Below are 26221 nucleotides of genomic sequence, written 5' to 3'. Positions count from 1 at the left end.
TGCCGCCCCCTCCCCATGGCTCCTCCGGGCGTGCTGCACCCCCCTTGTCTGCAGGAGTTTAGCGCCGGCCGGCAAGCCAAGCTTCAGAGCGGAGTTTGGGTCCCGCCCGCTGGCGCCATGGTCACCCCTAACTAAGGCGCCACTTTTGGAAAATGTGCTAAGGGTAAGCGGCTGCTTCCCCTGCACCCCGCTAGCTACGCTACTGCCAATGGCTATATACCACTGTGATGAGAGTTGTAAATATCAGGACAGATGAATAGAAAAGCTCTCTTTTTACATATTGCTCAATGCAAAATGCTCTCTAAAAAATCCAGGTGGCTGCCATTCAGGGTCCTGCATTTGGTCAGTGATGTTAATACTACTAATAAATAGTCAAACTGATTTACATAAGCATGCACATTTTAAATTTCAGAGCACACGCAGTATGTTACATTCATCAGAGATAACTGTTTGCGCTCTCTTTTCTCCCTGATCTTTCACTACTGAGAGTTCAAGTAGCACAATTTTAAACAGGAATAAACCCTAGTAATCAACCCCAGCTGTGTTATAGGCTAGAGATTGAATCCCTCTGTGTAGCCACATTTCCTCTTTAACTTAAAAGGTCTAGAAAATTAGTCTCTGGAGCTGCTTACAGTGTAATTGTAACACTGACAGACACCAGTAGACAGGATTGAACATAGGACCTTGATTGAGACAGTTTTTCACTCCTAAGAAAAGGAGCCTTTAAACACACTGGGGATTTTTAGGTCTTGTAGTCAGTGGGATAAAGTTATAAAAAACAAAAAACCACACAAACCACCAGCAGTTATAACAACTGCATTTTATTGTAGCCCTGGAATGCAGGAATAATGACTTGATCACAAAAGGTATAGGTCAATTTATTGGGCAATGGGAAAATGGCTTAGCAGGCTGTTTCTCTACAGTTAAATTTCTACCATCTACTCTTGAGTGTGATTAGATATAAAAATGCCTCGGGTAATAACACTGGTATCAATCAAAACTAGATCTGGTCAGACTGGGAAGAAAGTCTGCTGAGCTGAGTTTAAATCCAGAGGACAGGGAAGATTGCTTTGCTATCCCTTAGATTTTCAGTGGTGCACAGGGAGTTATGAACATCACTGCCCTTAAGGTTAATGTAAATCAGACAGTAGAATGGCCATACACTCACTGTGAATGAGTGTGTTACAATGCATAAACGCTAAATGTAAGCAGCAATTATGGCAAAGCTGAAGGTTGTTGCTGTAAATTTCCAGCTGCACAGGGTCTGAAGCTTGTATGAAAATAAACCTTCAGTTCATACAGTTCAATCTAGTTCCTCTACTTGCTTTCACTTTCCTAACACAATTAGGATCACAGATTTCAGCTAGTCATTACAATTTTTTAATCTCCCGCTTCAGTTTCTGAATCTCCAGATACAGTTTCTTCAGTTCCAGCAGGGTTCTCAGTTCCGTCAGAGGCACGTCACAATGGAGAAACTCCTTACTCTCACGTGCTCCTGCACATTCTTCAGTATTGCTTTGCTTTTTCTATGAAACAGAGGAAGAGGGAATGGGATTATGCTGCAGAAGAGAAGGATTTACCTTTGAAGTATGCTTGCTCCTTTTTGGGTTTGAACCCACAGTCAGTGTGTTACCTATAATCTGTATCATACAGTCTGTCTGACACTGGCCTGATACTGAAAAGGCCTTCACACCCACAATTCTTATTGACTTCTATAGGGGCTGATAGTTCTAAGCAAGTTTGAGAAGGTTCTGAACAACTTGCAGAATCAGGCACTTGGATTGTCAACTCCTTGAGCCGGAACCAGGCCTCCATTTACATTTTCACAGTGCTAAGCACACTGGCAACTACTCATTAAAATAATCATAAATTTGCTTTATACTCTGCCTTAGCCCAGCAGAAGATATGCCATGTCCACACCCTAGACTGCATTGGAAGCCTCTCTATTTTATAATATGGCCAAGTTTTCATCCTGTGTGATTTTTACCTACCACATTTTACTCCCTCCCCCCCCCCCCATGGAATAGGTGCTACAAAGGGAGAAAATCTCCTACTTCAAAGCATGAGAAAGGATGGGATGGAGGAAGGACATTCTTTTGCTTTCAGATCAATAAAATTTCCCCTTCTATTGTATCAATGGCACATCTCCCTACTTGGTCCCATTGATTCATTAAAACAATGAGGACTAAGACTTTAGAAATGCAAAACACTGTTTTGTTATTACTTTTTTTTTTATTTTACACTAGAAATTGGGCAGAGTACTTCAACAAATCCAGCTGGAGTGTCCTACTTACACATTTGGGTAATGCTGTCCAGTTGCCGTTGGCTGAACAAGTAATACTAAAGCTGTCTGTTGTAGGCAAGTACCAATGGTCTGAAAATTGGTACCCAGGAGAGCATTTGAAAGTAATGCTTTCATTTACGTTGTACCACATTTTCTCATCTAATGCATTGACCATTCTTCCATTCTGCACGTCTGGCTTTGAACACTGAACTGAAAGGAAAAAGCAGACGAGAAGGTAGTTCAGTGACAGGAGATGCACTGTGAGTGCTGCTTATTGCTTGTAATGGAAAGAGGCAGCTCTACTTAAGACCCCGTGCCCTTGGTTTACTTCACTGCAGCTGTTTTGGTTTAATCAGAGAAATAAACTACTTGTAACATCACACCCACAGTGACTCTCTGGAAAAAAAACAAACATCATGAGTTCAACAAGAAAAGGGCGTGAGTGAAATCCCACCCAGTATTGTGTATCGTGGGCATTTCATGGAGTCATCGGCAGCTGAAAGTCCACCCTTGGGGCAGCAGAGCACTGGTGCTTTGTTCGTTCATTTAAGGACGTTTTATTAGCAGCCTTGGGACAAATGTGAATGTGAAGTTCACTCCCTTGCACACTTGTGGCCTTCTTCTAAATAGCCTCTTTGGTGTACTGCAGAATTAGCCCCCCACCCCCGTTGCACTGAGGGACAATTGCAAGTCAGTGGAGTTGCCTTAGATTTACACAGGTGGAACCAAGGGTAGAACTTGGTCCTTAATGGTGTCTTAGGCTTCTATAGTGACTTTCATCCTGCAGGATGCCAAAGGCTTTGATTAGATACCACAGTGACTGGCTCTGTACAGACCCCTTAGATAACTGTAAGGAACCGCTTCTCCAGTGAAACAACTACCTCTGGGGGCAGTAAGCATGAAGGGTTGTTTCAGGACTGTCTACAGAATGCAGACATGAATGGAAAACCAGTTTCTCATGCACACTAAGACCTCCGGCAATAGAGAGGTCCCTGAGTCCTTAAAGTTTCGTCTGGAAAACAGCCCCCACTACTCACCTACAACCCCCACAGAGCAAACTCTACAGAACTGAATGTGTCTACGTCTGAAGGAAGAAAGGCTGAGTCTGCCTTGGTGAGCTTCAAGTCTGTGACTCTGTGGAGCCAGACTTGTCAAACCTGAGGATTCGCACACTCAGCCATTCTGGCCAAGGAAGGGCTAGTCAATAGCAAATTGATTAAGGGGCAGTCAGAAGGTTTGGGGGTTGTTGTTTTTTTGCAGGCTCGGAAGTCATGGCTGTTCATTGGCACTGACTCAGTTGAGGAGTACAAGGCACCACTTTTTCAGATTTTGGTACAAGCAGCCTGGGGTCCTTGATAAGCACCTTTTCTAAACTGGAAAAATCCATCATTAAAGCTGGTCCATTCCTGAAGAAAGCTACTTGGACCTAAACACCGAGGTTGCTTGGTCCTTATCCTATTAAATATATATTGCGTTGATAAATATTTGCTTCTTTGGGTTCCCTTCCACAGTATAGCCAGGGGAGTTTCAGCAATGCGTGTTTAGTCATAATTAGCATCTTTCTTTGAAGTACTTTCCTAATTAATCCTCATAACACCTCTTCAAGGTAGCTGGGATCCACGATCTCCACTTTTACAGATGGGAAATGGAGGCAGAGAGGAGAAATCCCTTGCTCAAGTCACCCAGGGAGACTGGCCTGGGGCAGGAAGAGGGTAAGAACTCAAGGGCCTTGGATTCCAGTGCTGTGCTCAGACCACCTCTCCCCCTATGGTGCCGTTCCTAGGGCTCAGCGTACACGTGCCAGACCAGTCCCCATACCTCAGTTCACCATTTACACTGACCTGGCTGACAACTTGGCACAGGAGGATTCCAGGTGTTGTCATCCTGACACTGACTCACTCGACTGCCATGGAGCAGGTAGCCTTCCGGGCAAGAGAACCGAACAGTGACACCGTATGTGAACGCTTGCCTTGTAGTCGTCACTCTTCCATTTCCAACCTCTGGCCTCGGACAGCGAACCACTGAGGGAAAACAACAAAACGGTTAGTGCTACATCTGAGACAGGGAACAAATCAAGGCCAATACACTTAAATAGCAGCTGATATGTTTCCAGGCACACTAAACATGGGGGGTAAAAAAAACCACAAGTACATAAGAATATCAGATTCTTGACCTTTTAGCAGACGATTCACAATGACATTGAGACTATTGAGAGGGGGAAACTTTATATGGCAGGTTCGGTATGTGGGTGAATGCTTTCAATGCTGTTCTCTTTTCCCCAGCTTCCGATTGCCAAGTCGAGGCACTAGGGTTATTCCATTTTTTGGAATCAGGCTGTTCCCTCAAACGCTCTCTGATGTTGCATCCAGAGGGGCCCATACCTAAAGGGATGATTCCAGGACAGCTGGGTTGGGAACCAGATCTAGGAGATGAGTCAGTGGGGTGGGGGAATAAGTCACTGGGGGTGAGACTCAGGCATCAGCTGGGACACAGGTCCAGTGGCTGGTGGCACTGGCCAGAGAGGAAATCAGTAGGGGGTAATTTTTATATGTTTGACAACAGGGGTCTGTGGTGGAGGAGGTTCAGTGATGGTTCCAGGCCAACAGTTTAGGTGGGGCACCGTAACCCTCCTTAGCTGCTCTCTAGCTCTGCCTGGGGATAGTATCTCAGAGCCCATTCGCAAATCCCCTGATGCACCTGCCAGGCTGTACATGTTAAGCATCTCCTGCATGCAGGGGAATCCTGCTGCTCCTACAGCGCTCACTATTCCGTGTGGGCTGCAAGAACAGCTGCCCCTGCTGGGATCCTTCACGTGGAAGATCTACCTGGTTATTTTAACAGCTGTGGGATCTATTCAGCTCTGGCAGTTTGCAGCTAACACAGCAGTGGAGCCATCTGCACTCCAGGGTGGGGTTTGCCACCAGACCAGGAGGGATAATGCACCACCCAAAGCTTTAGTTTCCACCCAGGGATCCATACGGATGGGGATACCTTGGGTCAGTGCAGCCTGAGTGCCATAGCCACACCCCCTCCTGGCTTTTCACCACCCACGTCAGCGGTAATCCTGGACTTCAAAGAGGATTGTGGGAGGATTAGGAGCAGCAGACAGCTCTGCTCATTTTCAGCCCCACTTACAAAAAGTGTTGGGACGTTATACCTGGGTCTCCAGAAAGTACCCTCTACTCTTTGTAATTTAGAGTCATGGAGAATGACTTACCTTTGCACTGCGGGGCAGGTCCGCTCCACATCATATTTACCCCATCAGATGTGCAATAAATGGAGGACTCTCCAATCAGTGATAAACTGTCTCCACAGCTATAGGTCACTTGAGATTCATAGGGGAAATATTCCTTCATCCCACCATTGTGCAGCCCGTTCATGAGAGTTGGAGGTCGGCCACAGGCTACAAATGGATAGAAACAATGTAAGGCCTGATGCTCCTCTCACTGACTCAGGCAACAACTAGGGCAGCCCATGAAGTTACAGGGGAATCCAGCACTTGGTATTTAGACCACAGGTAAATTCTCTTTAATGGGGGCTGTTGATGCTCAGCTGCTTGAAAGATCAGTATATTGGTCAGACCACCCCCCTATAGTGCTTAATCCTTTCAGAATCGCCTAGGGAAACATCCCAACCCTCCTGCAACCTACCAACCCTCCCTGAGTCCCCCAACAAGTGTCTCAGTCCCACTGCCCACATCATCTCCCTCAGTGTAAGAACTACCCCACTGCTGCCGCCCATCCATACCGAATGAAGAAGGGGAGTGATTGTAGAGGATGTTATAAGGGTTCTGAGCCAGGACTAATGGGAGGAAATTAAGAAAAGGAAATATTAGGCGGAACATTAGGCAGTGCTTAATTTGTAATTAAAGACGTGCCAGGACTCAAACAATTGTTTTTTTACTTTCATAACTGATGCAGCAAGACCAGAGGTGCCGGGGCTCTGAACTGCCAAGCCCAGAGGTGCCGGGGCTCAGCCCTGGCGCAAATTAAGCAATGACATTATGAAAAAAAAAAAAACTTACTGAAAGTGAGATCTAAGACTCTTCAATAATCTAAGAAAAGGGGTGAGAGTCCCTTCGGCTGGCACATTTAACCTTCAGCCAGAAGCAGGCCTGGAGATTAGACTGTAGGGAATACTTAGCTGTTGATCTCCCTCCCCCAGAATTGGATGAGGTCACTGGATAGAAGACAGATGAAAAAGCCCTTTGGCTATTTATTAATGACCTGTGAGGATCCTTCTAATAATCCCCCTAGAAGTTGAGATGTAGGGAGGCAGCCTTCCCACTGTTGTTACTAACGATCAGTGGCGGCATATTTCTTCTGAATGGTAGGTTCTCTTCTCGTTTATACTCACATTTATCACAAAATGGTACTGGAGGGTGCCACATCCCATCGCTCCGGCACACAATCCCCTCACTGCCTCGGAGGATGTAGTCAGGATCACATTGAAACACAACACGGTTGGCATATGTATATTCAGTTTTCACTGGAGAGATTTGTTTTCCATTTTCAACCACTGGCTTTGGACAACGAGTCTCTGAGCAACACCAACAAAGTTTAAAATGTTTTTGTTCAGAATAAGATAGAAGAAAAAAGTCACATTTGCCACATTATTTAAAGTTATGTATGTAATATACGTGTGAGAGTGAGAGTGAGATGTTTGGGGCTGCTTATAAAATTGGGGTGTTCAAAGTTCTATCTGATTAGGGCTAGTGGGCAGAGGACAGCTGAGCAGGTGAAAAGTTGTACAGTAAATGCAGTTCATCACATCACACTGGTATCACCATGTCTACGGTACAGACACATTCACACAGCCAATTGCTCAGTGTGTCCTGGACCAGATTTTCAGAGGTGCTGAGCATCCACAACTCCAGCTGCAGTCAGATCTGCAGGTGCTCAGCACCTGGGGGCCAGCCAGGCCCCAAAGTGCCCCCCCCCATAAGCTACTAAATTGCTCTTAAATTTGTATATCAACTAAAGCAAAGAAAATTCAGCTGAAAATTACTTACTCTGACATAGTTCTGAGACTTTAGACCAGGTAAAATTTGTAAAACAAGTCACATGAGGAGATACTCCAGGGATGCGTCTGTAACCTGGTCTGCAGGAGTAGGTCACTACGGTACCAACTAGAAACTCTCTCTGATCGCTTCTGTCAGCGTACGCAAGTACTGGCGGGTAGGAACATCTCCCTAACAATCCAAAACAAGACAGGGATCTGTAAAAGCCATTTAACCCTGAAACCTATGGCGAATGAAGCGCTCTTATAAGAATGTGGCATGTGAGACCCAGCTGTGGAAATCAGTGGCCTACATTGTGCTCACCACTGTACTGAGCGCAGAATTTGCTTCAGTAACCGCAATGATACAAAACAACTAGGGCTGAATTGTGGGCTGGGGTACGCGACAATGCAGAGTTATGAGGGGTCACAAACTGCAATGACTACCTGCTTCACAGGGGACAGTAATCGTAAGCAATGAGAAACATGAATAGCAGTAATGTGTAGAGAAGTAGTGTGATGCTAGCCCCTGCATGGAATTAAAAGGAGAACTGTTACACTGTTAAATACAACACCCTGCTTGAAAATAGTAAAATTTCCCCTATGAAGAAATGGATTAAAGAGTTAGGATCTTATAGCAAATTTCCATTTGTATAGCACCGTTTCTGAGGACCTTTATAAACATCGGTGAGTGAATTCTCATCATACCCTTCTAGAGACATATGAAAATAAGGAATCTCCATCTTCAGTACTGTCACAGGGACACCGCAGGTGGCGTGTTTAGCTTTTGTAAAATGAAAGTCACAGGCGCTTTCTTGCTCTCTTGCGTTAAGGGTGTTTTCTTTGTCCTCCCCTGAGCTGGGAAAGGACAGGCACCAAAACATTCCATGAACAAAAACCCAGAAGTCAAAATCCAGCTTTTCCACTCTGCAGTCCTCCCAGTTTAGTGCCGCAGATGAAGATTAACTGCCCCAGCATTTGAATTATCTCCCAAACCCAGAACTCTTTTTATCTGGTGTTGACCGGCCTCAGACTCTGCTCTCCGCAGCAAGCCGCACCTGGTTTTTCAGTATTAAACCCGGGCAATTAGCCCCTGTCTTTTCTCACCAATTGCTTTTCCCAGGGGTCTGAACTCTCTGGTGCTCATTGATTCCCAAAAGATAGTGAGAAAGGAACTTCAACAGAAAAAGGCTGCAGCCTAGATAGACATAAAATGGAAGAAAGGAAGCCGGGGGGGGGGGAGGGGGGAAAGACAGAATCTATTACACACCATTCATATCACATTCATTCAATGATATGACATGCAACATAATGAGTTTTATAGACTATAGAAAGTTGCCCCAATATAGACACCCCACAAAGCATCACCCTACTCTGTCACACACTTACCTAGGTCACAAACAGGTAGCTGCGGATACCACTTGCCATCAGCTTGGCATTGAATCCTATCAGCGCCCCTGAGGATGTAACCAGGATCACACTGAAACGTGACATTGGTTCTGTATGTATAGTTATGTGGAAGTGGAGATTTCAGGCTTCCATGTTGAATATGTGGGACTGGACACCGAGTCTCTGCAAAACACCAAACAAGCCTTTCCAGATCCTTTTATTACTTAGTGCACATCTTTTTAAAGTGTCGATTAATCCTCCCCACACCTCTGCAAGGCAAATAAGGAAAAACTATTTTACAAACAGAGAAACTGAGGCAGAGCAGCAAAGAGACTTGCCCAAAGCCTGAGAGGAAGACAGTGGCAGAACCAGGATTAGAACTCGGAGGTCTCCATTGCCCAGCCACGTGCTGGCACCGCACCACCTCTCCATACATTGTAGTTATTCAGAATCTGAGCGTGTGTGTCAGAGAAGTGGTCAGAGCATAGCCCATCATTACATACACCCCACTCACAAGCTGATACAGGAAAATTTCATCTACTGTCACCTACGCACTGGCTTTCTTTGCTGCCATGGACTAGGTAGCTTTTGTTACAAGAAAACTCAAGAGTGACACTATATGTAAATACAAATATTTTTGGAGTCATCCTTCCATTTTCAACCACTGAGGGAAAACCGCAAAGATGTTGGTGCTCAGTCTAAGACAGTGAACAATGAAAGCCAAGACACGTAGAGGACTGCTGGATCTATCTTCCAAGCATTCTAAACATTGTGAAAACACATGGCCACAAAAGAACATCACATTTTCTTAATCTTGCTGTTGACCTTTGTTTTTTAAGGAAAGTTCTTATTTCCACAGGCAGTCGCAACAGATCATTTCTTATTGCCCTGGATTTGTGATGAAATTTGACTATTGGCAGATCTCCTGGGGGAATTATGGGAATACTGGAGATGGGACAATGCAGCATTCAATACATTAACAGCTTCCATGCTGCCCGCTCCTCCCTGCAGCTTCCAGCTGCTAAATCAAGCCACCAGACTCAATTCAACTTTTTGGATTCAGACTGTTCTTGCAACCTTACTGCTATTGCAGATAGGGAGGATTATAGGCTTAAGGGGATGCTGTCAGGACAGCTGTACTGGGAACCAGTAGCTAGAATAAGGGTCAGGCACAGGTGGTGGAGAAATCAGTGTGAAAGGAGGACAAGCATTGGCTTGGATGTGGGTCAAACACTAGATCATATATATGGGTACTGGGTGAGAGAGGAAACTGACAGCGTGCGTCTCAGGGAGTAGGTTGCTGGGAACATTTTTAAGGCACTGGAAAGGAGTGGTCAGCAATGGGATGGCAGAGGGTGGATGGGTTATGGGGACACATTGCACCAAATCATTAAAAAATCTTTTCTACCCTTTCCCAATACGAGTCATTTTAGTGTAATGCAGAATGAGTTACCTTCGCACTGAGGGGTAGGCTCGCTCCAGGTTGGAGTGACCTCATCACCAGAGATACACTGAATGGAGGCTTTTCCAACAAGTGAGAAGCCTCTGTCACATCTGTAAGTTACCGATGAGCCAACAAAAAAAAATCTCTTGCCCCAGTCATTGTACTGGCCGTGGGAGATGTTCGGGGGTTGGGCACAAACTAGAATTGAAGAGAGAAAAATACATTATTTATACAGCAGATAAAAATGTCTAAAAAGAAAATGAGTTGACAGATTCCCAGCATTTCCTGATGCCATTACAGGAAAAAACAGTCTTTATATAATACCTGAAAGAACCCCCCAGGTATGTCCAACAACCTGCTATTTCGGTGTTCATCTCTTGCTGAGCATGGCATCAGGACAGCACGCACAAAAATGATGAAAAGATGGTTAAGTGTTTATGAGGCCATTCGGATGCTGTGACAGTCATTCACATGCTCCGTGAACAGCCCTGAAACACGGACGATGATGATGATCCAGAGAGATGCTGAACGTCTGCAGTTTCCATTGACTAGAAGGTCAGGCCTTGACTCAGTACATTGGCCCTGTTACACTTCCACTCCTCCAAATCCAGATCTGAACCTCCTCCAGCTGCTCAAAGCTCTCCCAGCTTTCCAGTCTTCCTCCAAGCTACCAAACCCGCCAAGTCCCCCAAACACCTCAGCCCCACCCCCACACCTGAACCTTCCCGTAGATACACAGAGCCATCCTTATCCCCAGCTGCCCATCTCTTCCAAACTAGCGAAGGGGGAGGTTAGTTAGGGTGATACAAGGGGGTAGCACTAGGTCTGAGGGGTAATATAGTTTTTCTTAGTGGTTGGTTTTAGTCATTGGAGGTGACCCATGGAATTAATACACATTTTCATAGCATGATGGTAAACTAGTCCCAGGGCTGCTCATGTACATACACCCACAGCTCAGAAAATGCCTTTGAGTGACTAAAATCCTCACAAGGCCTTTTGAAAATAATTGGATGCCTAAAACTCTGAGGACCTTTCTGAGGAGCTTTATAAATATCGGTGAGTGAATTCTCATCATACCCTTCTAGAGGTAGACACATGAAAATAAGGAATCTCCATCTTCTATGCTGTCACAGGGACACTGCAGGTGGCGTGTTTAGCTTTTGTAAAATGAAAGTAAAAAATGGTTACCTACCTTCTGTAACTGTTGTTCTTCGAGATGTGTTGTTCACGTCCATTACACATTAGGTGTGCGCGCGTTGCGGGCACGGACGTCGGAAACTTTTTCCCTCAGCGGCTCCCGTCGGGCCGGCAGGGTCCACCCCCCCGCCAGAGCGGCGCCCCGCTCTAGCGTATATATATCCCTGCGGGCCCGACCCTCCCTCGGTTCCTTCTTGCCGGTGACTCCGACAGAGGGGAAGGAGGGTGGGAAGTGTAATGGACGTGAACAACACATCTCGAAGAACAACAGTTACAGAAGGTAGGTAACCATTTTTTCTTCTTCGAGTGATTGTTCACGTCCATTACACATTAGGTGACTCACAAGCTTACCATTGGAGGAGGGTAGGAGTCAAGGAACAATTGATTGAAGCACAGCCGTGCCGACCACCGCGTCCTCTCTGGTCTGATGATGGATTGCGTAGTGGGCTGTGAACGTATGCACTGACGACCAGGTCGCCGCTTTACAGATTTCCTGGAGTGGAACCTGCGCCAAGAAAGCCGCCAAGGACGCTTGGGCCCTAGTCGAGTGAGCCCTGCTCTCCGGGGCTGGTACGTTGGCGAGCTCATAGCATGTGCGTATGCAAAGCACAATCCATGCTGACAAGCGTTGCGCCGAGATAGGCTGGCCTTTCATTCTTTCCGCAATGGCAATGAACAGTTGCGTCGACTTGCGGAATGGCCTGGTCCATTCCAGATAGAATGCCAAGGCTCTACGGACATCGAGGGTATGCAGGCTGTGGTGGCTTGGGTCCGTATGGGGCTTAGGGAAGAACACCGGTAAACAAACGTCCTGCCCCATATGAAATTGCGTGACCACCTTAGGAAGGAATTTGGGGTGCGGCCTCAGTTGCACCTTATCCTTATAAAAAACTGTATAAGGGGGTTCCGAAGTGAGGACTCTCAATTCCGATACCCTCCTAGCCGATGTGATGGCCACTAGAAACGCTACCTTCCATGAGAGGTGCATGAGGGAGCAAGAGGCTAGGGGTTCAAAGGGCGGCCCCATGAGTTTAGTTAGGACCAGGTTAAGATTCCATGCAGGGACCGGCGGGCGCGAGTAGGGAAACACCCTATCCAGCCCCTTGAGGAATCGGACTACTGTGGGGTTGGAGAACACTGAAACCCCCAACTCTCCGGGGTGGAACGCCGATATGGCGGCCAGATGCACCTTAATTGAGGCGGGGGCAAGCCCTTGATGCTTGAGGTTCAGCAAGTAGTCCAGTATTGATGGGACGGAGGCCTGCAGAGGCTGTATGTGATGAGGCTCACACCAGTGGGAGAACCTCTTCCATTTGGCAAGGTACGTCGCTCTTGTGGAGGGCTTCCTACTACCAAGAAGAATTTGCTGGACCTGGTGGGAGCACCTGTGCTCCGTATCGTTTAGCCAGAGAGATACCACGCCGTGAGATGTAGTGACGGTAGGTTCGGGTGGAGTAGGCGACCCCGGTCCTGCGTGATGAGGTCGCGATGGAGGGGGAGGGCGATTGGGGTGGTCACGGACAGTTCCAGCAGGGTCGTGAACCAATGCTGGCGTGGCCACGCCGGTGCAATGAGGATGACTGTCGCCTTGTCCCTGCGGGTCTTGAGCAGGACCCTGTGGATGAGCGGGAATGGTGGGAAGGCATACCTCAGGCTCCCGCCCCACGGAATCGCGAAGGCATCTGCCAATGATCCCGGGCTGAGGTTCTGGAATGAACAAAACTGAGGGCATTGGCTGTTGTCCTTGGTGGCGAAGAGATCCACCTGGGGAAACCCCCACCTCTTGAAGATTGAATGCAGGACGTCCTCTCTCAGAGTCCATTCGTGCATGTGGTAGGACCTGCTGAGGCGGTCTGCTAACCCGTTTTGGACCCCTGGGAGATATACTGCCAGCAGGTGGACTGAATGGGCTATACAGAAGTCCCATAGGAGGAGCGCCTCGTGACAGAGGGGAGAGGATCGGGACCCGCCCTGCTTGTTTATGTAGAACATGGCGGTAGTGTTGTCCATCAGAACTGACACACTGTGGCCTTCTATGGTAGCGTGAAAGGTCTGGGAGGTGAGACGAACTGCCCTTAACTCCTTCAGATTGATGTGAAGCAACTTTTCTTCCCTGGACCATAAGCCCTGGGTCCGCAGGTCCCCAAGGTGCGCCCCCCAGACCAGGTCCGACGCATCTGTTACTAACGTCAGAGTGGGTTGCGGGGTGGCGAAAGGGACCCCTTCGCAAACCTGCTGTTGATCGAGCCACCAGCGGAGGGAGTTTGACACCCGAGCTGGGATTGTCACTACTAGGTCTAAGGGGTCTCTGTTGGGGCGATACGTTTGGGCGAGCCACAACTGTAACGGTCTGAGTCTTAGGCGGGCATGTCTGACTACATGTGTGCAAGCTGCCATGTGCCCCAATAGTTGCATACAGCATCTGGCCGTGGTCGTGGGGAATTGTTGGATGGAGCTTATGACCCTTTGAATGGCCAGGAACCGTGACACTGGAAGACTTGCCCGTGCCGCCACCAAGTCCAGGACTGCTCCTATGAAATCCAGTCTCTGCGTGGGGATCAGTGAGGACTTGAGTACATTGACGAGAAGACCGAGCTTGCGGAACACCTGTAACGCCAGTGCCACGTGGGAGCGGACCTCGTCCTCTGACCTGCCCGTGAGGAGCCAGTCGTCCAAGTACGGGTATACCCGCATCTTTCTTTTTCGAAGAAAGGCTGCCACCACGGACATGCATTTCGCGAACACTCGCGGGGCCGTTGCTAGGCCGAAGGGCAAGACCGTAAATTGGAAATGGTGTTGGTTGATGGCGAAGCGCAGGAACTGCCGGTGGGCCGGGCGGATGGCGATGTGAAAGTACGCATCTTTCATATCGAGGGCAGCGTACCAATTCCCCGGATCCAGGGATGGGATAATAGCGCCAAGGGAGACCATACGAAAACGTGCCTTGAACAAAAATTTGTTTAGTTTGCGTAGGTCCAAAATGGGACGGAGGCCCCCTTTTGCTTTGGGAATGAGGAAATATCTGGAGTAAAACCCTTTCCCTCTTAGGTCCGGAGGGACCTCTTCCACTGCTCCTACATTGAGGAGGGCCCGCACCTCCTGCATAAGGAGTTGCTCGTGAGAGGGGTCCCTGAAGAGGGACGGGGATGGGGGGTGGGAGGGAGGGGGTGAGGAGAACTGAAGGGTGTATCCCGCCTCCACCGTGCGAAGGACCCAGCGGTCCGATGTTATACGGGACCAAGCACGGTAAAAATGGGACAGGCGGTCCCTGAAACATAGAGGAGGATCCGGTATAAGGGTCGGTACGTTGTCTTCGATCGCAGCTTCAAAACCCTTGCTTATTTCCCGGCTGCGGCTTGCCTTGGCCGTGGCTTTGGCCCTGGTTAGGCGTGTTGTTACGCCTGTTATCCCTGCCCCTTCTGTGGTACGGTTACTGTCTAGGACGAGGGTCGTATTGCCTCTGCAGTGGTTGGGGCTTAAAGGGTTTCCTCTGTGTCACTGGGGTGTGCATTCCCAACGACTTGAGGGTTGCTCGAGAGTCTTTGAGGCTATGCAATCTGGCATCCGTCTGGTCTGAGAACAAGCCTGACCCTTCGAACGGGAGGTCTTGCAAGGTGTTTTGTACCTCTGGGGGAAGGCCGGAAGCCTGAAGCCATGCCGAGCACCTCATCACCACTCCTGACGCGTTTGTCCTGGCCGCTGTGTCCGCGGAGTCAAGGGAGGCCTGTAAAGAGGTTTTGGCTACTGCCTTCCCCTCATCCACCAGGGCAGCGAACTCTAGTTGTGAACCCTGGGGCAGGGAGTCCTTAAACTTGGAGACTGATGCCCAAGAATTGAAATTGTGTCTGGTCAGAATCGCTTGTTGGTTAGCGATCCTCAACTGGAGGCCCCCGGACGAGTAGACCTTCCTACCAAATAAGTCCAAGTGCTTTGCCTCCTTGGCCTTGGGGGCCGGGGCTTGCTGGCCATGCCGCTCTCGTTCGTTGACCGCAGAGACGACCAGCGAACAGGGTGCTGGGTGGGAAAAAAGGAAGTCGAACCCCTTGGAGGGGGCGAAGTACTTCCTCTCTACGCCTTTCGCAGTTGGTGCGCTGGAGGCCGGTGTTTGCCACACTGTCTTATAGTTCGACTGTACTGTTTTTATGAGCGGGAGTGCAATCCTGGAGGGGCCTTCCGGGCTTAGGATGTCAACCATGGGGTCCTCCTGCTCTACAGTCTCCTCCGCCTGCAACCCCAGATTGAGAGCTACTCGGCGGAGCAGATCCTGGTGTGCCCGATGGTCAATCGGGGGAGGGCCGGACACTGTCGTGCCTGCCATGGCTTCATCTGGTGAGGAGGAAGAGGTTAGGGCCTTCTGTGCGTCCTCCTCCTCCTGCAACTCTTCACCTATGGGCGCTCCTCTGGGGTCTGCCCTATAGTGTGGGCCTGAGACGGTGCCGGGCTCGGTGCTGAGTCGGCTCTTTCTTGCTCCGGTGGCTTGGAGACCGTGGCCTCCTTCGCGAGGAGGGGCGCCCCTGCGGGGAGCGGGACCGGTGTCTCGAGGGGCCAGATCTCGAGGTCCTGGACAGGGGGCCTTGCTGGTGGTAGGCCCAAGGGGTCCAGAATGGCCATTGTCCTGGCTGGCCCCACTGTGGGAGCCAAGCGGCTTCGTGTTCCCTACCGGCCGGTGCCCTGTGGGCAAATCTGCTGGACTGGCCCGAGTCTGCCTCCGAAACCACGGATGGTGACCTGGATGGCCACGGTGGTGCCGTGGGACGGTGCCGGTCCGGGGTCAGAGAGTAGTACCTCCGTGACCGGGACCGGGAGTAACGTCTTGCCGACCTGGACCTGGACCGGTACCGGTGACCTCGGGACCGGGAACGACTGCGAGTGGTCGGTCTTGGGGATCGCGTGGCTGACACGTCCTGGTGCCTACTCGAGTAGGGCTGCTGGGTCGGTGCCGGGCGCTTGTTGGGGCCCGACGGCTGTGCGGCCCTCTGCGCCGAGGGTAGCTGGGAGTCCACCGAGGCGGAGCTCGACCGGGAACGGCACCGGGAACGTTGCCGAGATGGTGACCGTGATGGGCGCACCATTGCCGGCTTGCCTCTGGATGGCAGTCATGGCGGATTATCTTTGGCTTGGAGGGGGCCCTCAGCGGACAATTCGATGAGGTCCTTTGCTGCCTCAAACGTGTCCGGGGTGGAGGGCTGTTCCAAAAGCTCCTCCAGCCCTTCCTCCTCACTCGATGCACCTAACCCGGGGCTCGACAGGCCTCTCGGCGCCAGAGCCACTGGCACCGGGATCTGTCCTGGGGTCGCCACTCCCTTAGGCGCATTCGAGGTCTTCACGGGCGCTGCCCTCTTATGCGGGGAGCGTCCTCGGGCCTTGGGTTGGCCCTTCGATTTTGCTGGCGAAGATGACCGGTGCCGGGGGCGGTCTTGCTGTGTCGGTGCCGTCGGCTTATGGTGCCCCGCCGGTGCCGGATCACGAACCGATGCCGGGGCACTCCGCACCGAAGTTGACGGTGCTGCGGCCTGATGCATCGAAGTGGAGGGCTGTAATGCAGCCTCCATGAGCAGCTGCTTAAGGCGAAAGTCCCTCTCTTTCTTAGTTCTGGGCTTGAAGGCCTTACAGATCTTGCAGCGCTCTTTTTGGTGTGCTTCCCCCAGGCAACGGAGGCACGAGTCGTGGGGATCGCTTATCGGCATAGGCTTGCGTCACGTGGCACAAGCCTTGAAGCCTTGGGCGTGCAGCATGCCCCGCCGCCCAGGGCTGGTGTCGGGATTGACCAAACACCTAAAACAAAGGAGCTTAACTACTACTAAAGAACTGTTAACTGCTAAGATTAACACTAGGTACTAAAGAACTGATAACTATTAACGCTAAGGGACACTCTCAAGCGAGAGACAGAGTTGTTCCAACGCCGTCACGGACAGTAAGAAGGAACTGAGGGAGGGTCGGGCCCGCAGGGATATATATACGCTAGAGCGGGGCGCCGCTCTGGCGGGAGGGGGGACCCTGCCGGCCCAACGGGAGCCGCTGAGGGAAAAAGTTTCCGACGTCGGTGCACGCGACGCGCGCACACCTAATGTGTAATGGACGTGAACAATCACTCGAAGAAGAACAAGCGCTTTCTTGCTCTCTGGCGTGAAAGGTGTTTTCTTTGTCCTCCCCTGAGCTGGGAAAGGACAGGCACCAAAACATTCCATGAACAAAAACCCAGAAGTCAAAATCCAGCTTTTCCACTCTGCAGTCCTCCCAGTTTAGTGACGCAGATGAAGATTAACTGCCCCAGCATTTGAATTACCTCCCAAACCCAGAGCTGTTTTTATCTGGTGTTGACTGGCCTCAGACTCTGCTCTCCACAGCAAGCCTCACCTGGTTTTTCAGTATTAAACCCGGGCAATTAGCCCCTGTCTTTTCTCACCAATTGTTTTCCCAGGGGTCTGAACTCTCTGGTGCTCATTGATTCCCAAAAGATAGTGAGAAAGGAACTTCAACAGAAAAAGGCTGCAGCCTAGATAGACATAAAATGGAAGAAAGGAAGCCGGGGGGGGGGGGGGGAAGACAGACAATCTATTACACACCATTCATATCACATTCACTCAATCATACCACATGCAACATAATGAGTTTTATAGACTATAGAAAGTTGCCCCAATATAGACACCCCACAAAGCATCACCCTACTCTGTCCCACACTTACCTAGGTCACAAACGGGTAGCTGCGGATACCACTTGCCATCAGCTTGGCATTGAATCCTATCATGGCCCCTGAGGATGTAACCAGGATCACACTGAAACGTGACACTGGTTCTGTGTGTATAGTTATGTGGAAGTGGAGATTTCAGGCTTCCATGTTGAATATGTGGGACTGGACACTGAGTCTCTGCAAAACACCAAACAAGGCTTTCCAGATCCTTTTATTACATAGTGCACATCTTCTTAAAGTACCGATTAATCCTCCCCACACCTCTTCAAGGCAATAAGGAAAAACTATTTTACAAACAGAGAAACTGAGGCAGAGCAGCAAAGAGACTTGCCCAAAGCCTGAGAGGAAGACAGTGGCAGAACCAGGATTAAAACTCAGAGGTCTCCATTGCCCGGCCATGTGCTGGCACCGCACCACCTCTCCGTACATTGTAGTTATTCAGTATCTGAGCGTGCGTGTTAGAGAAGTGGTCAGAGCATAGCCCATCATTATATACAACCCACTCACAAGCTGATACAGGAAAATTTCATCTACTGTCACCTATGCACTGGCTTTCTTTGCTGCTGTTGACTAGGTAGCTTTTGTTACAAGAAAACTCAAGAGTGACACTATATGTAAATACAAATATTTTTGTAGTCATCCTTCCATTTTCAACCACTGAGGGAAAACCGCAAAGATGATGGTGCTAAGTCTAAGACAGTGAACAATGAAAGCCAAGACACGTAGAGGACTGCTGGATCTATCTTCCAAGCAATCTGAACGTTGTGAAAACACATGGCCACAAAAGAACATCATATTTTCTTAATCTTGCTGTTGACCTTTGTGTTTAAGGAAAGTTCTTAATTCCCCAGGCAGTCCCAACAGATCATTTCTTATTGCCCTGGATTCGTGATGAAATTTGACTATTGGCAGATCTCCTGGGGGAATTATGGGAATACTGGAGATGGGACAATGCATAGGGGCGGCTCCTGGTACCAGCGTGCCAAGCGCGTGCCTGGGGCGGCAAGCCGCGGGGGGGGGGGGGGTGGGGGGGGCGGCCTGACGGTCGCCGTGAGGGAGGCAGTCAGGCTGCCTTCGGCGGCATGCCTGCGGGAGGTCCGCCGGTCCCGCGGCTTCGGCGGTAATTCGGCGGCGGGAATGCCGAAGGCACGGGACCGGCAGACCTCCCGCAGACATGCTGCCGAATCCGCATTACCAGCGGATCGCCCGCAGGCACGCCGCTGAAAGCCGCCTGCCTGCCGTATTGGGGCGGCAAAATACATAGGGCCGCCGCTGACAATGCAGCATTCAATAACATGAACACCTTCCATGCTGCCCACTCCTCCCTGCAGCTTCCTGCTGCTGAGTCAAGCCACCGGGATGATTTCAGCTTTTTGGATTCAGACTGTTCCTGCAAACGTACTGCTATTGCAGATAGGGAGGATTTTAGGTTTAAGGGGATGCTTTCAGGACAGCTGTACTGGGAACTAGTAGCCAGAACAGGGGTCAGGCACAGGTGGTTGAGAAATCAGTGTGAAAGGAGGACTAGCATTAGCTTGGATATGGGTCAAACAGCAGATCACATATATGGGTGCTGGATGAGAGAGGAAACTGGCAGCGTGCGTCTCAGGGAGTAGGTTGCTGGGAACATTTAAGACACTGGAAAGGAGTGGTCAGCAATGGGATGGCAGAGGGCGGATGGGTTATGGGGACACATTGCACCAAATCATTCAAAAATCTTTTCTACCCTTTCCCAACACGAGTCATTTTAGTGTAATGCAGAATGAGTTACCTTCGCACTGAGGGGTAGGCTCGCTCCAGGTTGGAGTGACCTCATCACCAGAGATACACTGAATGGAGGCTTTTCCAACAAGTGAGAAGCCTCTGTCACATTTGTAAGTTACCGATGAGCCAACAAAAAAAACTCTCTTGCCCCAGTCATTGTACTGGCCGTGGGAGATGTTCAGGGGTTGGGCACAAACTAGAATTGCGGAGAGAAAAATACATTATTTATACAGTAGATAAAAATCTCTAAAAAGAAAAGGAGGTGACAGATTCCCAGCATTTCCTGATGCCATTACAGGAAAAAACAGTCTTTCCATAATACCTGAAACAACCCCCCAGGTATGTCCAACAGCCCGCTATCTTGGTGTTCATCTCTTGCTATGCATGGCATCAGGACAGCACGCACAAAAATGATGAAAAGATGGTTACGTGTTTATGTGGCCATTCGGCTGCTGTGACAGTCATTCACATGCTCCGTGAACAGCCCTGAAACACGGATGATGATGATGATCCAGAGAGATGCTGAACGCCTGCAGCTTCCATTGACTAGAAGGTCAGGCCTTGACTCAGTACATTGGCCCTGTTACACTTGCACTCCTCCAAATCCAGATCTGAACCTCTTCCAGCAGCTCAAAGTTCTCCCAGCTTCCCAATCTTCCTCCAAACTACCAAACCCCCAAACACCTCAGCCCCACCCCCACAACTGAACCTTCCCATAGATACACAGAGCCATCCTTATCCCCAGCTGCCCATCTCTTCCAAACTAGCGAAGGGGGAGGTTAGTTAGGGTGACAATAATTGGATACCTACAACTCTTTTCAGGTGCTGAGCATTTTGAGACCTGATCCCCTCCACCCCTCAGACACAGAGCTGCAGTTTGCATTTGCACCACTATCCTCCCTGTAGGGGACTGGGGCATACTCAGGCTGGCCTAGCAGTCACAGCTGGGCTGAGGATTGCCCACCAGGGACAGGAGCCACCAGGCCAGCGCTGGAAGAATGACAGTTCTCCATCATTTATACTGACCTGGTTCACAAACTGGTACGGCAGGATCCCATGTGCCATCATGTTTGCAGCGTATCTGAGCATTTCCGTTGATACTGCCTTTGAGATCATACCCAAAATCACATTCAATTGTAACTCTGTCCCCAAACGCATAGGTCTCCTCTCCAGGTCTAGGCATCGGTGTCTGTGTTCCGTTGTTAACATCTGGAGCTGGACAACGAACTTCTGAGAGACACCAACAACAGCAACAGCGTTAAATCACAGCAAAGACAATTGTGTGGCTGCAGATTCATTTTACCAGGTGGAGCTGAAAGCTTTGCAAGCTATAGAAAATTGGCATTTCCTTGACATTGCTGAAGAGGTTTGGTTTTAGAGAAAGTTTTATCTCCTGGGCCTTCATTTTCACTGTTCTTATGGGCAGCTGTTCTGATTGCAGCTGGCAGGGTATTTTTGGCCTTCATCACAGATAGACTCAGTGAGTAGCAGCTGCTGTGTTATGACCATACTATGTATAAGAAGGCAGGTGATATGCTGTGATCTATCTTGATAGCTATCTACTTTAAGTGCAGATGGAGATGGTGGATGGGGGCAACAGATCTGTCCGTAAGCATAGAAATGTAAAGGTGGCAGATTTTAAGAGGCACAAGAGGGAATTCATAGCCCTGGGGTGTATGCAAACTTTAAGCTACCTTTGTACCTTCCAGTGCTGGACTGCTCCACACAGACAGCCCTGGGGACCTGTGCCCAGCTGCCTATGGGTTTGGCTTCAGCTTTACCCAGAATCTCTGCAGGGCTATGTGCTGTGCAACACATCCCTCCCACTGGCACACCACTGACTTCAAACCTTGCAAGAGGATCCTGGGAAGACAGCCCTATTGTTGTCTTCGGGTGGAGTCCTCTTCTGGACAGATCCGGGGCATTTAAAGACCTGTTCTGTCACTCTGGACCTTTTACTTGGCGTAAAGGGGCCAGACTGGGAGTGAGGATCGCACCTCAAATTGCTAACCATAAACCCCAGTGTTAGCAGGGAGAGAAGACCCTGACTATCCCTCCTTCTCTCTCACCCCATCTCTACACTTTGAACCATACACAAGCTGACTATAAGCACAATCTCCTATTGGTGTTAAATTTGCTCAATTAAAACAAAGATAATTTGGCCAAACACTTACTCTGACAAAAGTTCGGAGCTGAAGACCATGTCGAATTTTCAAGACAAGTAACATTCCCTTGCCTAATTCCAGCGATCAGCTTATAACCTGGGTGGCAGGCATATTTAATCACCATCCCGGCTGGAATCAATGTGCCAACATTAGTCTTCCGAACAGCATTGGGAATGTCAGGTGGATCAACACAATAACCTAAGGGTAAAACATGAAGAATATAAGGACATACTTAGCCAGGAAAACCTATCGAGGTGAAATCTCCTTGACAAGAATGTGATGTGAGAGACATAGCTGGGGAAAATCAGAGGTCCATATTCTACCCTCTCTCGCTCAGATCCATGCAATCCCATTGCTCAGAATTTAGCTCAAGTCATTGCAAGGAAACCGCATAGAAAATACAACAAAAACAAATGGGAATATGGATGGCAGTCATTATATGATTCTAGCCTGCGTTTGGAATTAGAAAGGGAAATGCAAGGCCCTACACTAAACCAGACAGTGTTTCTGTGTCTGTAACATGCAGTGTTGTTGTAGTCATCATGGTCCCAGGATATTAGAAACAGACAAGGTGGGTGAGGGAATACCTTTGATTGGTGAAAGACACAAGCTTAGAGCTTGCACAGAGCTCTTCTTCATGTTGGTGACATGATCACTTCTGAACACCACATCCAATCAATTCCAAACTTTTCCGGGAGCAGAAGTCTATTGGTTTTGGTGGAATGTGGACAATTGGAAAAGGGATGAGGAGCAAACAGAGCTTCTTGCATCTGGTAATTGTCAATAGATCAAAGAACTGGTTGATCTCAGCCATTAACACCTTCTAGCATAATACCTGCCATCTTAACACTGCCTGTTCTCCCAGTACCATTTAAAACAGGGGAGGGCAAACTATGGCCCGTCAGGGCTTTCAATGCAGCCCGTGGGAAACAGAGCGGGGTGGGAGGGTGGCTCACAGGGATCTTGTGGTGGAGAACGGAGGAACGAAAGCAGCCCAGTGGTGCGTGCAATGAGCTCAGCCTACAGATGTAACCAAGTGTCCAAACCTCTAGTTAATTTCAAACTATAGAATGGTTTAAACCGGAATCCCTGTTTTCAATGGTAAAGTCATTTAACAGCATCATGGGGCTGTCTCAGCTCAATGAGATTCAGGCTTATACTGCCGTGACAATTTCCTCTTTTTTTTAAAACAAAACATGAAACTGGTAGCACCACTGCAATAGGTGTCAGTTCAGTGCACATCCCCACAGGCAAGCCAGAAGCACTCCTGTTCCTGAGCCAGCTTGTACACCTAGCCTTAGTCAGGCTGGGCAGACTACGCACTGCAGATCCCGCATGGAGATTCTCTCACCACACAGTTATGCTCAGTAGCAATTACATTAGCAGTGGTCCTATTCCGGTCACAATCACACTGATCTGGCATTCATATCCCCCCTTAGTCTCCTCTTTTCCAAGCTGAAAAGTCCTAGCCTCTTTAATCTCTCCTCATATGGGACCCGTTCCAAACCCCTAATCATTTTAGTTGCCCTTCTCTGAACTTTTTCTAATGCCAGTATATCTTTTTTGAGATGAGGAGACCACATCTGTACGCAGTATTCAAGAAGTGGGCCTACCATGTATTTATATAAGGGCAATAAGATATTCTCCGTCTTATTCTCTATCGCTTTTTGAATGATTCCTAACATCTTGTTTGCTTTTTTGACTGCTGCTGCACACTGTGTGGACATCTTCAGAGAACTATCCACGATGACTCAAAGATCTCTTTCCTGATTAGTTGTAGCTAAATTAGCCCCCATCATGTTGTATGTATAGTTGGGTTTGTTTTTTCCAATGTGTATTACTTTACATATATCCACATTAAATTTCATTTGCCATTTTGTTGCCATATCACTTAGTTTTGAGAGATTGTTTTGAAGGTCTTCACAGTCTGCTTTGGTCTTAACTATCTTAACAAGTTTAGTATCATCTGCAAACTTTGCCACCTCCCTGTTTACCCCTTTCTCCAGATCATTTATGAATAAGTTGAATAGGATTGGTCCTAGGACTGACCTTTGGGGACCACCACTAGTTACCCCTCTCCATTCTGAAAATTTACCATTTATTCCTACCCTTTGTTCCCTGTCTTTTAACCAGTTCTCAATCCATCAAAGGATCTTCCCTCTTATCCCGTGACAACTTAATTTACATAAGAGCCTTTGGTGAGGGACCTTGTCAAAGGCTTTCTGGAAATCTAAGTACACTATGTCCACTGGATCCTCCTTGTCCACATGTTTATTGATCCCTTCAAAGAACTCTAATAGATCAGTAAGACATGATTTCCCTTTACAGAAACCATGCTGAATTTTGCCCAACAATTTATGTTCTTCTATGTGTCTGACAATTTTATTCTTTACTATTGTTTCAACTAATTTGCCCGGTACTGATGTTAGACTTATCGGTCTGTAATTGCCGGGATCACCTCTAGAGTCCTTTTTAAATATTGGCATTACATTAGCTATCTTCCAGTCATTGGGTACAGAAGCTGATTTAAAGGACAGGTTACAAACCACAGTTAATAGTTCCACCATTTCACATTTGAGTTCTTTCAGAACTCCTGGATGAATGTCATCTGGTCCCGGTGACTTGTTACTATAAAGTTTATCAATTAATTCCAAAACCTCCTCTTGTGATACTTCAATCTGTGACAATTCCTCAGATTTGTCACCTACCTAGGACAGCTCAGGTTTGGGAATCTCCCTAACATCCTGAGCCGTGAAGACTGAAGCAAAGAATTCATTTAGTTTCTCCGCAATGACTTTATCGTCTTTAAGTGCTCCTTTTGTATCTCCATCGTCCAGGGGCCCTACTGGTTGTTTAACAGGCTTCCTGCTTCTGATGTACTTAAAAAACATTTTGTTATTACCTTTTGAGTTTTTGGCTAGCTGTTCCTCAAACTCCTTTTTGGCTTTTCTTATTACATTTTTACACTGAATTTGGCAGTGTTTATGCTCCTTTCTAGTTACCGCACTAGGATTTGACTTTCACTTTTTAAAAGATGCCTTTTTATCTCTCACTGCTTCTTTTACATGGTTGTTAAGCCACAGTGGCTCTTTTTTAGTTCTTCTACTGTGTTTTTTAATTTGGGGTATACATTTAAGTTGGGCCTCTATTATGGTGTCTTTGAAAAGTGTCTATGCAGCTTGCCACTGCTATGCAGGAGCTACTGCCCAAACACAGGCTGCACGAAGGCGGGTCAGTTTCGTTTGACGGCTCTGTGCGTATGTCCGTGAACAGAAGCACCCAGGGAACAGGGAGAGAGAACCTGCCCAGGCAGCCAGAAGCAGACAAAGAAGGAGCAGGAAAGCCAAGGAGATGGCAAGAAATGCACTGGCAATGTGGTCTGAGAGAAAACGGAGAGCGCGAGCTTTTCAGTAGTGTGCTGGCAGGAACGAGGCTTCGAACGGTGAGCAAAAAACCTGTCTCCGGTGTGATTCCTGCTGTTTCGGGGAATCAGGACTTTTGTCTCCTTTCTCTGGGAATAAACAGGATTGCATCAGAGAAACACCGAGCTCGATCATCAATTTCTCCTCCTAACAGAAACAGCCTGCAAGACCCTGTACACTGGCTAACTGCTCAGGCCAAACAGTACTTTTCAACCTGTCGCGTCCAAGCATTTACAGTGTGAGCTCAACTTGAAACATGGGAGTCACCCCATGGAAGTCAACACAACCTGTGTGCTTAAAGTTAAGCACGTGCTCAAGAGCTGTGTGGAACGGGGCCTTAAGGAAAGAAAAGCACCGCCTCCATTTGGAACTGCAGGAGAAACGTAGCAAGGCAGAGCTGGAATTTGGCCAGGAAACCAGGATCAGAGCGGTAAGGATGGCATGGGATCTTTAGCGACCACAAACATCCAGGAGCTTGCCAGGGGGAAGCAAAGGGAGAGTCAAGGGGTGCGGGCGAAGGGGAAAGCCAGGAGAGGGGAGAAGGTGGGGATGGGATTGAAGGAAGAGGCTCATCCTCCTACTCACTGAGAGCTCCCCCGGGCAGCAGCATGAGTACCAGGGTCCCCAGGAGCCGCAGGGTCCAGCCAGAGGGAAGTGATGTCATGGTGCCAGGTGAGTTCCCAGAGAATGGTGGTGACAGCGCAGTCCAGGCAGGGCTGCAGCCGCTCCTCAGCCCGCGCACTGTGCAACACGGACCCCAGGCACGGCCACCCGTAGGCTCATGAGGCAAGGGGAAGTGGGAGTCCGTGCGCTGTACCTGCAGGGGCCCAGGAAGGGGGTGGGCAGAGGGTGCACATGCTGCCCAGC

General features: G+C 48.8%; 1 protein-coding gene across 3 annotated transcripts; it reads right to left on the bottom strand.

Annotated features, from left to right (window-relative positions):
• Window positions 1-805: 805 nt before the first annotated feature.
• Window positions 806-22026, bottom strand: LOC135877067 (C4b-binding protein alpha chain-like). Of its 3 annotated transcripts, XM_065402417.1 has the most exons (12): window positions 21942-22026; window positions 20794-20997; window positions 19775-19963; window positions 17998-18180; window positions 10125-10313; window positions 8672-8854; window positions 7296-7475; window positions 6641-6823; window positions 5502-5687; window positions 4126-4305; window positions 2295-2494; window positions 806-1526 (listed from the first exon to the last, which is right to left on the bottom strand). In XM_065402417.1, the coding sequence occupies exons 2-12, from the start codon at window positions 20948-20950 to the stop codon at window positions 1371-1373; spliced, it is 1986 nt and encodes a 661-aa protein (XP_065258489.1). In that variant the 5' UTR covers window positions 20951-20997; window positions 21942-22026; the 3' UTR covers window positions 806-1370. The 3 variants fall into 3 exon arrangements, with proteins under 3 accessions (XP_065258489.1, XP_065258491.1, XP_065258490.1); XM_065402419.1 differs by lacking the exons at window positions 8672-8854; window positions 10125-10313; XM_065402418.1 differs by lacking the exons at window positions 17998-18180; window positions 19775-19963.
• Window positions 22027-26221: the final 4195 nt, after the last annotated feature.

This window comes from Emys orbicularis, chromosome 4, assembly GCF_028017835.1.
Source record: "Emys orbicularis isolate rEmyOrb1 chromosome 4, rEmyOrb1.hap1, whole genome shotgun sequence".
Lineage (NCBI taxonomy): Eukaryota > Metazoa > Chordata > Testudines > Emydidae > Emys > Emys orbicularis.
The sequence above is the reverse complement of the archived record's forward strand: the minus strand, read 5'-3'. Positions and strand labels throughout refer to the sequence as shown.